The sequence below is a fragment of the Adelges cooleyi genome, unplaced genomic scaffold (genome assembly GCF_023614345.1).
Source record: "Adelges cooleyi isolate 19-005CV unplaced genomic scaffold, UGA_ACOO_1.1 ACOO_flye_CR_arks_rails_tigmint_CR_PRNA_167, whole genome shotgun sequence".
Taxonomy (NCBI): Eukaryota; Metazoa; Arthropoda; class Insecta; order Hemiptera; family Adelgidae; genus Adelges; species Adelges cooleyi.
The window spans coordinates 2062454-2076234 of NW_026095824.1; the positions used below are offsets into that span (position 1 = coordinate 2062454).

The window sequence follows — 13781 nt, forward strand, 5'->3', positions numbered from 1 at the left end:
GCGGGGTTTTTTTTATTTTTTTTATTCGCCGCCCGGATGAAAAAAAACTCAAAACGTTTTTTTCCCCGTTTTCACCCCATTGAATAATATGTCAAAAACACGTGACGAAATTAATCGGTAAACACACACTTGCACGGTACGAACACCACTCCCCCTCCCCCTCAACTCAGTGCTAGCACACACACACACACATTATACTATAAAGTCTGCATTATCACGTATGTAAAAAAACCTCTGTACGCATATTATGTTGACTCGAGAGACTTCTTGAGACTAATTCTGTCATAGCAGTAACACAAAACAAGAAGAAATAGTAGATTTAAAAACACAATCAAAATTATAAACTTTTTTTTTTTTTTATAGATAAAAAACTGCATATAGATTGTCTTCTATATACATTGTCAAAGTTTGGTTTATCTACTGACAATACTGGTGTTGTCCCGCGCAAAGCAGTTTTGACGGAGGAAAAAAATGGTAATTTATCCAATGGCAATCAAATAAGTATCCTCATTACTGTATTTATTAGTATATACACTATAGTTCAAGCTCTAAATTAAGATTTTTTTGTAAAAAATTGCCTATAATTTACTCCTTAGAAATGGCACGAACACAATATAAAAGCTTAGTGGATCCGATGACCGCCCGTGTAGTGCACCCGATTCGATGCAATGCTCAATGCATACAGAAATAAAAGTAAATACTTTGTACACCGATTGCAAGGACCTTGTCCAGTCTATGCAACGATATTAACGCGAGTAAGTGTAATATGCTAATGATGATAATTATCAAGGTGCATTTCTCGCTTTGTTTACAAATTACAATAGTTATTAAGAGGTGGCTGTTTTGAAATTCTAATAAGGATTATAAATAATAATATTATTATCATTGCCCGTCCGGTGTTTTCCGGTGTTACGAAAATAATAAGTTTACGCCACACCCGACAAACGTTTGAAAATATATTTTTCCAAAGTAAAATAGCGCCAATAACGTCATAATATTATATTGGAAACGGTAATTGGGATAAATTTAGCACGTCCATAGTGTGTCGGTATCTCGGAATGGGACATCATTTTCGACCTATTCTAGCTCAGCTCACAGATACAACAATAGGCTATACATAGACAGATACACAACATGGACAAAAGTATCTTCAGTTCTGAAAACTTTATCACAGCCCACGGGTTTATATGATTCACACTATAAAACCAAAATAACACTGCTCATTAATGGCATTTTTCATTTTGTGTTTATCAACTCATTTTTTTGTCTGTTCTCAATTATTTTATCTATAGCCTAGTACACACTATAGTCACTAGTCGGTTGTTGTTTTGCAAGTTTTGTTTTAAGACCGTTGGTTAGAACACTGAAGTCTCGTTAATTCGGTAATTAATAACCGTATTTATTGACTTGCGATTTTTGCATTATTTTCTGGTTTTTTTTTTTTATGTTAAACCCTCATCAAAACTATACAATTATTGTTAATTGATAAAATGCACACACACAAGTCCAGACCAGACCTATAATAAATTCTACATGCGTTGCGCAGTCTGTAAAGACTTGTTCAGTCCGTACTTGTTTAATGTAACCGTTCAGTTGAAAATGTATTTCAGTGTACGGATTTTATAATATTTCAATTGTAAGTAAAAATAATTTAATTAAGTCCATTTCGTTATAACTATACTGATAGACATCCACAAGTTAGCATTATTAAAAATTATCAAATATTTTTTAGCAAACGTTTTTTTAGAGTTCTTAAGCGATTTCGCCTTTTAAGATTTTCAAATAAATTTACAACCGCTCGATCCTCGATAAATGCCTGCAGTTTTCAATAATATTACATCATTCCCTCAGTAAAAAATCTAGTTAAATATATTTGTTATATTTAACTAGGTTTTTAATTACCATATTGCAATATTATATTGTAATTATGCTGGCCCGCCAAGTGAAGCCGTCGAAAGATGTAATTTTTGTGGGTTTTGACCCTTATCTCGTATTATTATATTGCCACGTGTACATTTTTTATGCGATGATGAGACTCGAGACCCACACAAATGGTCTTTTTCATAGGCTTCTCGCTTCTCATCGGCGCGGTTGGCAATCTACTAGTTTATTATCCACGTCAAACGCCCAATTATCATTATTATTGTACCACCGTTCTCTGGTTTATAATAAAAAAAAAAAAAAAAAAGGACAAAATTATTAAAAATGTATGCGTATGGCCGTGGATTTGGGCTATCGGACGGACGGCCAGATAATCTCGATTCGGGGAACAACTCAAAAGTAGTATTTATTTTTTATTTTTATTATTATTATCGTTTGAAAATGAAGCGATAAGCAAGGAAATTCGAACGGCCCCGAGAGAGAGACGGAACAAGGACTGTAAAAATATAGTGGAGAGACATAGTGTACACACACACACACACAACGTGTATATTGTATAATATTAGTGTTATTATTATACGATGCACACGCAGGATGACGACGACGACGACTCCCACCAAGCCGGTGGTAGTACTCACATGGGTTGTAAAAAAAAAAAAAAAAAAATAATAATAAATGTGTGTCGTAAATTACTAAGGCGCAGCACGAGATCTGCTGCTATGCTATTACAGCGTTTGAGGGGGGCCGAGAGAGGGCAGTGGGGGGCGGGAGGGTCAAGGGTAGGAGAGCCGAGTACAACACCACATCCATCCACAATAGTGATAATAATAATAATAATAATATCCCGACTAAATTACAGGGATAGAGGCCGGGCTACTTGTTTCTCCGTCGGTACACGCTTATTGTTATTATTAATAGGCGAACGCGCGGTGTACAATTAAACGGTATTAAATAATAATAATTTTCACGACCGTCGATAAAAAATATATTGACAACATATTATCCGTGTAAAAAAAAAATATGTCCAACGTCACGGCCACTATGGATTTCTTATGCACACCCGGGGGATCATACTTTATGTTATTTTGTATGCATGTCGGAGAGAACGAGTTGCCAGACAGAAAAGTGTGTTAACTACTACCGGATGGGAATAATTGTTAACTCGGGTCACCACCACCAACAATGACACGTGTGTGTATTTACCGCCGATTGACTCGTTTATTATTGTTATCCGCCGGACTTAAATGCGAATTTCCAAGTGGGAGACACGCCGGTCTGATAACGTCGTAACCGGTTCTGGATGGATAATAAACATCTGATAATTTTTGGAACCGCAATGATGAAAAAAAAAAAAAAAAAAATGTTAAAACCCGGTTCGTTTATGGCTTTGGTAAAAAAAAAGCGGTCAGGTTTAAAAAAAAAAAAACACAATAGAGAAATATTAAAACACATTTGTGGAGAAGGTTTACATATATTGTGTTATGCGTGGCGCCGCTAACCGATTCCGGAATGATGAAATAGAAGTATTTCTTAAAAAAGAAAAAAAAAATCTAATTTCATTTAGGTATTACTCTCTACGACGTCGTCTGCGTCTTGTTTCTATTATTTAAAAGCAATATTATATTGTATAATTGCATTCCGAACGACCGTTCAAGGCTACCGTTGTCGTACGCCGTGTATATTGAATTACACACAGGGCTGTTGATTGAAATGTAAAATTTAAGCGGTCACGACCGTTTTCTGGTTTTCAAAAATTGTCCGGTAAAAGCTTTTTTGAACAATTATTATTATTATACTGACGTCGTACGAGCCGTTCAAACTATATTAGCTGCTAGAGACCTTATCGAGTTTTTATTTAGAAAACCGATTTTTGTACAACAACAACACAATGTTTACAAAATAAAATATATAACACTATCGCTCGGGCATTTTTTTTTTTTAACCAAAGACCTTGATATGATTTTTTTCAAAAATCTTTGTCGTCTATTATCACCCAAAATATTCGACAAAGCCATAGTCGATCAAAAAAGAAACAAAGGGCTTTGTGAAAAAAAAAAATGTTTATATTCATATATAACATGTCATCGGGTGACAACATTGACACGATTGTTTCACTGTAATATTATGCAAATTTTGACTAACAACAAACCATCGGAGGTCAGACGAATGAGCTTTACGAAGTGAACTCTTGACTTTATACCGTCGTCGTTTGATAAGACTTGGCATAGCAGATTTTGTTCATTTCGACTCCACTCGCAGGGGACAAATTAGTAATAAAAAAAAAAACGGCTACCGAGGAATCCCACAGATGCATTTATATTAGATAATGTTAAAAAAGTATTTTAACATTTTTTTTTTTGTATACATAGTATTCAAGCCCGTGTGTTGCCCGACAGTGGAACTTGTGGAACGGCTAAAAATGTTATTTTGCATACATTACTACATTACAGCGCGTACTCGTTTGACCGAAGGCCTCTTTTCTTGTGCGTTTAACGACCCGCTGAAACATCAAGGCGACGCTATAAAGATATTATCAGACTACCACATAACACGGTGGGTAGAGGTATATAGAGAATAACGTGCGCCGTGGCGGCATTTTTGTGACGTCTTGAAGAAAAAAAAATAAATAACGAAAAGATTTATCCCGGAATCGGATCAAAATTGATCGCCCAAGTAACAACGCCGAGGCCAATGCGCAGCAGATCGTATTACAACAAGCTAATGAAATTAATTATGTACACAAGCGACAAGACTTTGACCCGTTTGCAGATTTTTTTTATTATGTACAGACGAATATCGTGAACTAGGAAGAAAAATAACAATTTATACTTTATGTCATCATGAAAATAATATACTGCTAACACAATCCGTGTAGTATAAATATTGCTCTACGACGTCTAATCGAATCGATGTAATCTAAATGGAAGCGAAACACAAAAAATACATTAAGTATGAATCTATTTATTTCACGTGATGATTGTACAACACAGCGCATATCTTTTGATTTATTTTTCCCGATGACGTTCGAGGGGAGCGCATATCAAGACGGTTTTACAGTTCTGCAACTTTTTTTTCCCCTTTTTGAAAATGTAAAAGAACCCAAGCAACGCGAAAAACAGCCCTCCCCTCCAGATCGTTAGGAAAAAATCCTAAAATAATAAATATAATATTTGTTAGCAAAATTACAAGTATAAAAGTAATCTCTAGGACTTGTTCGTTTTGTAAAAATATAATTATATATTGATTCACTATATACTTGTGTAATCGATATGGACGTAACGCGGGATTTTTTGATACTGATAATATATATTTTTTTTTATAAGGAAATAAAATTATAATTCAGATGCAGGTTTAAGGGTCATGACCACTCTTAAACCTGCATCCCCTTCCCCAAAAAATTGAATTGGTCATTTTTGTAGAAGCCAGGGAAGGCTTTATTTATTTTTGCCAGCCAACGATAACACACAATGTTGTTGTATGTAACGACGATGGGACCAAAAGCCGTTGTGTTAAACCTTGCGCCAAGGGTCAATAATTGTGTCGGGACGATGATTATAAATAATTTATAATGTTGTTTTTTTTTTGACAAAATAATATTATACAGCTGATATTATCCAAAACGCGCATCCCGTCGGCCTTTTGTTTTCCCTTTCTCCGGCGTAGCGTCGGTGCCCTCCCGTCGATACACCTAAATCTTTCTCATTAGCCATAATAACAATAATACAATATAAATATATACATACATTATACAACATCTGATACTTGGTACACGACGCTAGCTGTTACTTTCTTATTAATATGATCTTTTTACACGCTATGCGTAGGTACACACGGGCCGGTACACCCGCCGGTAAATAACCCAACATCGACTTCTTAAATATTGCTGCCAAGTTTTGTATTATAATTTTGATTTATACAAACACACACGGCAACGACGGTAGCAATAATATATTGAAATACAATTTTGTAACCGTGCGTCCGCCGCCGTCCATACGGTGGTGCTCATGTATTATGTATAATATTTTTTTTTTTTTTGTTTTTGAATAATACGAAATACATATAATAATAGTCAGCGCCACATCCGTGGGGTGGGGGAGGGGAGGGGCAACCGTTTTTTAGTATCGGCGCGCGAGATAGTAATGAAAAGTGTTCGGTGAAGAAGAATAATAAGAAAAAAATAAGTGACTTATGCCAGAAAAACCGTCTATTTTCGATTGTAAAAAACCAGTTTCGTGCAGGCCGGGGCACGACGCGTTTTGATATTATCTTGACAAGGGGTATGCCTCTTATATTTATATATATATATTTTTCTTCTCCTTTCTGTTGTGTAGCCGTGTGTCCCTTTGGGTCATCATCATCATCATCATCATCATCGTGGTTCGTCGTTGTTTGCCCGGCGACGATAACGCCGCCCGACTATGACTGTAAAACCATTATTGTTTGCCAGAGAGCTGCGCAATGCACGGCAAAGAGAGGACGACCTTTACATATTTGAATTAGATTATAACGTTGCGCGTTCCGAAAAGGAATGTTAACAACCGGCAGTGGTGCCTAGCTATATAAAATACCGTATACAATATATTCTATACCTACACACACCGCAGGCACACATCACTCGAACGCCATCGCATTATATTATATAGCTCAGTCATTGACAAACGCACAAACTAGGTAACGCGAGTGACTTGACGAAATCATAATACTATCTCAGCACACACACTCCGTAAAGCCTTTCACGACCTTTACCGGGACAACAACGGATCCCGGGGGGGGGGGGGGCGCAATTTCTGACAAATTTTGATTTTAACCGCCGCGCATCCCCTGGCTATGCCTATCTATAATTCGAGCGCTAGAATTGATCTCGCATCCGGCCATCGTTTTAATCCAATAAAAACGCGTACACCGTCATACTGACTATAACAACTACAACTATACTATTTATAGCGCATCTATCTTAATGAAACTCATTTGTTGCAAGACGGTAAAATAAAATAAAAACACACGTCGACCGTGGGGTAGCCAGATGTGCTACTTCATCCCCTCCTCCGCTGTACATTAATAATATATAATACCGTGCGAGCGGCTAATTCCCGGCCATGTGAATCGTCGTAAGCCTACTTTGGGAAGGGTCGACGACGATGGCCGACGCACACACATAACAGTAGATTGCAATCAAACGCTTATTGTGTTACCGGCTACTGTTCAATAACACGTGCGTAGGTATATATAACAATAATATACAACTGCAAACGCTAAGAGTCATTAAAGATATTATAAGACGGTATATATATATATATATATATATATATATAATTGGGAAAAAAAACTTAAAGCTAGGGGTAAATACGCTTTTTGAAGCATAAAACAATAAATGGTTTGTGAATACTTAGCGACACAGGTGGGCCCCGCGGGGAGTAGCCAACTTCGACATACCTACTAAATGTATGAAATCCGGGATAATAACCTTAGGTGTATTAGGCGTCAGTTAGCGGTGGTCCGCGTGTTGGCACACAGACTATAGCTGAATATAATCAGGCCAAACGCGTTATTATAATCATGGCAATTATTCGCGATTGCAGCAAACGAGTGCAGGGTGTTGGCGAACGGCGGAAAATTAATTGACCACTTCACCTGTCCCCGGCAAAGAAGACTGTATATAAATTATATATAACAATAATATACATATTATATACCGAGTCGTGCGTGGTGTGTGCCCGGTAGTCGGTTAGGTCGTAATGTGTGTGTGTGTATTGTAAGGACACGCGATAAATGGCCGAGAGCAGTTTTCAGGGGAAGGTGGGGGGGGGGATAAATCTTTTTCCGTGTGCATCGAATTACCACCAGAGGGGTGGGCCGGCCACGTTATGGAAAGAAAATGTACAATGTATACAAACACACACACACACACACGCGCGCGCTTGGTGCACGATGCCCAACTGCACAATACAACGCGCACATGACTCATATGGACCACACCCTATACTTGCATGATACAGTATGTATGTATGTATGTATGTACACGGATCTGCTTTTTGTACGCCCGCGTGCGTGGCATTAACCAGAACGAATTCGTGTAATTGTGAGCGATGAGTAATGATGGGAGTATGTTTTTGGCGTTCGGTTTTGCAAAGGTTCCACACCATAAGACCGACCACCAAAGCGCGGCGCCAATACCATATACTATAATAAGAACTATAATATTATAATAATATGTAGTTCTTATAGTGTATGTTATGCTATAGTTGCGCACGTGTATTATATTATTAAACTCGTGCACTCACTGCTGTTGGGATCAGTCGCTTGGAGAATAGGGCCCATTTGGTCGGTTTGCATTTTGAACGCCGCTCCTTGGGTCATCAGCTCCGTAGCGTTACCGGAAGCTGAAACAATATAATATTATCAACATAAGTACAGCAAAATAGACAAAAACGAGACACAAACCGTCATATCGGTTGTTAATAACTATTATTGTCTGTTGACATTGGTAGGATAAAATTATAACCGAACGAGGAAGCGGGCTGTTTATTTTTTTTTTCACGCCGTCTTGGACCAGAAAGCCTTAGAAAATGTCTACCGTTAAAGTCGGTTCGATTACAGTTTTGTAAAAAAAAAAAAAAAAACTATTTCCTTGGCCTCTTACAAGGGCGGACTAGAGAGGCTTCGAATTTCGGCCCGTGGCAGTTGTTAAAAATTGGGAAAAAAAACACCGCTAATGTTATTCTTGAAATGTTAATGAGCAAAACCAAATATATTTATATACACCTGTCCGTTTAATCTATAAAGACTACTAAAATAATAATAATAAATAGAATTAGTATATAATACTGTATCATTGATATTATGAAGTTCATTCCGGTAAAAATAGATAGTGACGGGAAATAGACAGTGTCTTGTGCATACTCCAAGTTAATGTGTTGTTGTGAACAGAGATTTGCAACTGTTACTGATTTACCAACTATAGTCAACATGACATTCTAGAGTTAAGTTAAGAATACACCGAAACCGATTATTTTAGTTGTATTACTTCAAAGTAAGCACAACCATGGTAGGTTATTTTACCATGGTTGTTTACGGCCCGGATTGAACAATGTTCTTTTTTTTTTTTTTTTAAGAACAATGTAATGGCTTTAAGCAGGAATCAACTGCACACTATTCTCGGACCCACTGGGCAAAAGTAAAGGCGGCACTATATTATTTCCTTATATTACAAGTCGTGTTACATGAGTTTCCTGAAAAATTAAGCGAATACCTGATTATCACAAAAAAAAAAAAATATTTCAAAAAATCGATTATTGTCAAAATGATTACAAACAACAAGAAAAAACGACCATAATAAGACTTTTTTGTAATTTTATGTTGTTTTACACAGAACCCAACTATATATCTATGCCAGCTTCTTAAGAAATTGGCGGAGGAGGAAGCTTGCTCGTCCCACGTAATCTACCTAATAATAATTACAATGTACTGTTATTCGGCACGGTAACAAGTTCTGTTATACGCACAACTCGTTGGAAGCACAAACATAATAATATTATGTATTTGACGGAAACGTCTTTTGACCGTTATCAGATATTTTTACCGGTGCGTTATAAACTATATATAAATATAATATACCCACCGACTGTATACAAAGTACAACAGTTGACCCTGAGGGGAAAAAAAATATTACTATTTAGTTATTCGGGTTTGAAAGTCGTTTTAAGCATAAAATAACACGTGAAATTAGCATATTATACACAATTACGGCGTAACGATACTTTACTTATTACTATGAGCACAGCTAAAGTGTATTATAAAAAAACGTATTCAAAAACCTACGACCTGACGACAAAAATTTTAAAAACAACAGCCTAACCAAACGGGGCTTACTTCCGGTTAGAAGCGCCATACGAACAGCGCCACATAGCCCAGCATTAGCTACAGAAAGAAAAAAACTGGACACTGAAATTCTTGTCTTAAAACCGCACAAAGAAAAAGATCCTAATGATTAGCTTGATAATATAATTACCCGAATGTTCTATTTGTATGTTTGATTAAACACCTTCAAGTTCATCGTGTACGAATATTTCTACCGACTTGATATTTTAATATATTAGTATTAAAAAAAAAGCTGTTAATAAAAGCTAAAAAAAAAAAGTCTGCAAAGAATACACAATTATTATTTGTTTGTATAATATACTAGTGATGGGCATTATTCGACTATTCAAATTTAAATTAAAACACTGTAAAATATGCCTAATTTCTCAAGGTTCCAAAAATCCCAACCTAAAAAATATTAACGACCTACTTTTTGCAGAAGAAATAAATGCAATTGTTTTTGAAAAATTCGTTAAGGCCATTTTTTTCTCATTTATAATTTAGTTATTATAGATGCGTATAAATTAATTTAATATACGTACAAGATTAACATAATAATAAATATTTCAAAGCCCAAATTAAAAAAAAATGTGCACAGAGGTAATTAAAGAGTGGCATAGTAACACTATTATTTTTAAATTAATTAATTAACATAATTAAGTTACTTTTATCATAATATTGTACCCCTTAATATACTTATTCGGCTAACGAATTGAGCTCAATGATATTACGCTATCAACTTGATTAGGAAAATTCTACGTTTTCCATAATTTCATATTAACACATCTGAATTTTAATTTAGTATGCATAACAAAAATACACTTATTTATATTATTGTCATTCAAAAAAATTTGGAAAAATTGACTGAATTGTATCTCCCTCTCAAAATAGCGGTATTATAAGAAGTGAAGTATAGGCAATTTTTCGCCAAAATCTTAATTTACAGCTTGAACTTAAGCGTATACTTATTAATACAGTAATGTGGATTTTTATTGATTGCTTTTTTTTTTGTCAGACTATCACAGTCATTTCTATAGGATTAACTATAATTTTTTTTACCATCAAAACAGACAAGTACGTGAGAAGGACAGTATTAACAGAAGAACTTTATTGAACTTTTATCTATGCAGTTTTATGAATGAATAATTTTGATTGTGTTTAATTTTCATCAAAAAACTAAAAACGCTACGACATATATATTATATTTACATATATGTATGTATAAAACATTTATTGCATAACAAGCGATTTATATAACAAGCGGGCTCTGTAATATCCATAGGTTGCTAGGGACGACACAGCATACTGCTGAATACTAATAATACATAATACGATTTTTTAACAATAATAATAATACAGATATTCATTAATAGCTATGCAAAAAAAAAAAGCCTACGAGCTCTTCTTTGTCTATTGTAAACATTTTATATGTTAACTGCCTTAAATACTGCCCTCACGTACTTATCCCCCGCAAAACCATTTTTTTAAGATAGAATACGGGCGTGAAGCATCCTCTTTATATAAATTTCAGTAACTACACCTATAAAATCGTATGCTATATGGTTTTATGGTCTCCGATTACCATAATAACAAACAGACAAACAGTAAAAGGCGCTCATCCGAAGACTGGTATTTTTGGCACTTAGTTTTAACTCTTTACCGAATCTTAGCAAAAATAAGGCCCACGCGACCAAATGCATTTCTTGAGGCTTAAACCAGCTTTCGGAAAACTCCCATTGCTGGGTTGCTTGTAAAACGTACTATATATATACATATATATATTGTATAAACACGTACCTATTGCTCGTATTATAGTATAGGATTCTTAAAATAGGCGATCTATTTAAAGAGATCCGTCGTTGGATTTACTTGACCACTATATTTATGTTCTTTCCGCGATTACAGAGCTAATCGAAACACGATAGAAACAAAATAACTGCCTTATTTTTTATGTTATTACATATAGTAATTATTTCTCTAACCAACCAAACCTTGCCTTCCGGACATGAGAGTGGAGTCACATCATTTCAGCCAAAAAGTCATTTTAAAGTAAGCTAACCCAATCATTTCACACAATTTCATGTTTATCGTTTTTCTAAGCAATCTTACGACGGTTTATGCTGTACCGTACCGGATGAAATATGAACATAATGTGGAACAGTATAATATTATAATGATGTTTGCGTGGCAGCAAGCCGTTGGGTGCAATAAATAATACGAATTAAGAACACAGTATGTACCATTATTAATATTACTATAAATAATATAAACGCCGACGGGTCAAGTGGTCATTAAATATATCAGGTACACAACCGAATAACCATGTTACTCGTTAACCCAAGTCTTTTGGCTTGCACGTATTGTCTTTTGAAGCCGTTCGCAAGTTGTTTTCGCAAAATGAAATTACCACTTGTTACATATTATTTTATACATCAAAAAGTAATACAACAATGAGTCTACCCCTAATCAAGCGATTCGTTTTAGTGACAAAAATATTGCACCTTTACACCGTTCATATTTGAGTACAAGATTCTTCGTTTGTAAATAAGAGTTTTTTTAATTAAATTTGTTTTATTAGCTATTATAAAAATTAAAAATAAATTAGAAGACCTTGAAGAATATTATCACTTGTCGGTTTAACATAAAACATGATAATGTTGGAAATATAGTCAGAAAAACCCATTTATGTGCACGCCGAGTTATAATAACGCAAAAGCAATATAGCTCGGCGGACGCGCGACAAGGGGAGATCGTCGTTATAGCTCGCGAGTTATTACGGCGTTGTGAGGTGGCGGCGGCGGCGGCGGCAGCGGACGCTCGTCTGCCGGTAACTCGGGCCGACCCGGCAGTGGCGATATGGGACGACGCCGGCGGCGGCGGCGGCCGGACGCATAAAAAACGCACTAACAAAAACACATGGCGACCGACCGTTATTGGGTTTTAGACGTGGAAAAAAAAACCTGCGATAAGATAACCAAGTAAAATCTAATAACATTAACAATATCATACATGAAAATAGCCGGTAACGACTCGGGCTTGTGATTATGTAATCATATTTTCCATTGCCCGGTCGGTCACTAGTACAATAATTTCGAAGCGGTTCTACGGTGCGACAAGGGCGTAGGTAATACAAAAATTGGCAAGTAAACGCCTCTTAACGAACACCCACGTGTGCCCGGTCAAAAGTCCGATTACGCCCGTTGACAAGACTTGTCCAAGCGAAAGTCGGTGTCGCAGTAAATCTTTTGCTGCGATTCGAAGGCAAAAGTACGCGCCGGCTGTTTACGTAATACGCGGTAGTCGGCCGACGGCACGTATTATGCTCTGCCGGTCGACACACACTACACACACACACACAAGGCAACACACCTTACATACTGTAATAATAATATAATATTATAAAAATATATCGGCTGTGGAGCCGGTTAGTGCCGTGTTTACGGTGAAAATAATATATGTAAAAATTGGACAAAAAAAAAATACCGCAAAAGAAGAACGCCATGTCGTCTTGGTGTCCGGCCACTGGTGTGCAAAGCGCCGAAAAAACACTGGTCGGGCGGAAGAACTAAAAAAAAATACCTCTCTCACACTCGACTGATCGCCACCACCGCCGCACTGACACGGACGACGCGACCTGCCATCAACGCGGCATAGATAGCTTTTTCACTCGAATTGTTCGATTCGGATGTTTTCGTTTACACTTCCGGACGGTCGCGCACATGCAAGTACAATAATAATATTATACAATTATATTACAAATGCCAACAAAACAAACTCGACGGCGACGGACGTGCGGCCACGGTGAATTTTTCGTACCGACTACCGACCGTCGAACGGCCGCGGTCCGCGGTGGTGGCGGCGGCGGCGGCGGCGGGCGAGCCGTGCCGAACCGGGCCGACGGACGGCGGACGTCGAGCGGGCGGCCGTCCCGGGGGCCGCCCATTGCGGGCGTGGTTTCGTCGCGCCATTCGCCCGGAGTGCGGCGCATCGATCGCCGCGTGCCCGTGACCGCGCCCGCCACCGCCGCCGCTTGCTAGTGTCTG

The 13781-nt window shown here is 37.1% G+C and overlaps 1 protein-coding gene across 1 annotated transcript in view; it reads right to left on the reverse strand.

Moving 5' to 3' along the window:
• The window catches only part of LOC126832723 (mucin-5AC), a 47529-nt gene extending 33984 nt beyond the window's left edge, over window positions 1–13545 (reverse strand). Inside the window, exons 1-2 of the mRNA XM_050563597.1 lie at window positions 13222–13545; window positions 8163–8261 (exon numbers count right to left, since the gene is read on the reverse strand). Of these exons, the coding sequence (XP_050419554.1) occupies window positions 8163–8261; window positions 13222–13240 (118 nt within the window). The 5' untranslated portion in view covers window positions 13241–13545. The remainder of the gene's footprint in view (window positions 1–8162; window positions 8262–13221) is intronic.
• Between the last annotated feature and the right edge of the window lie 236 nt (window positions 13546–13781).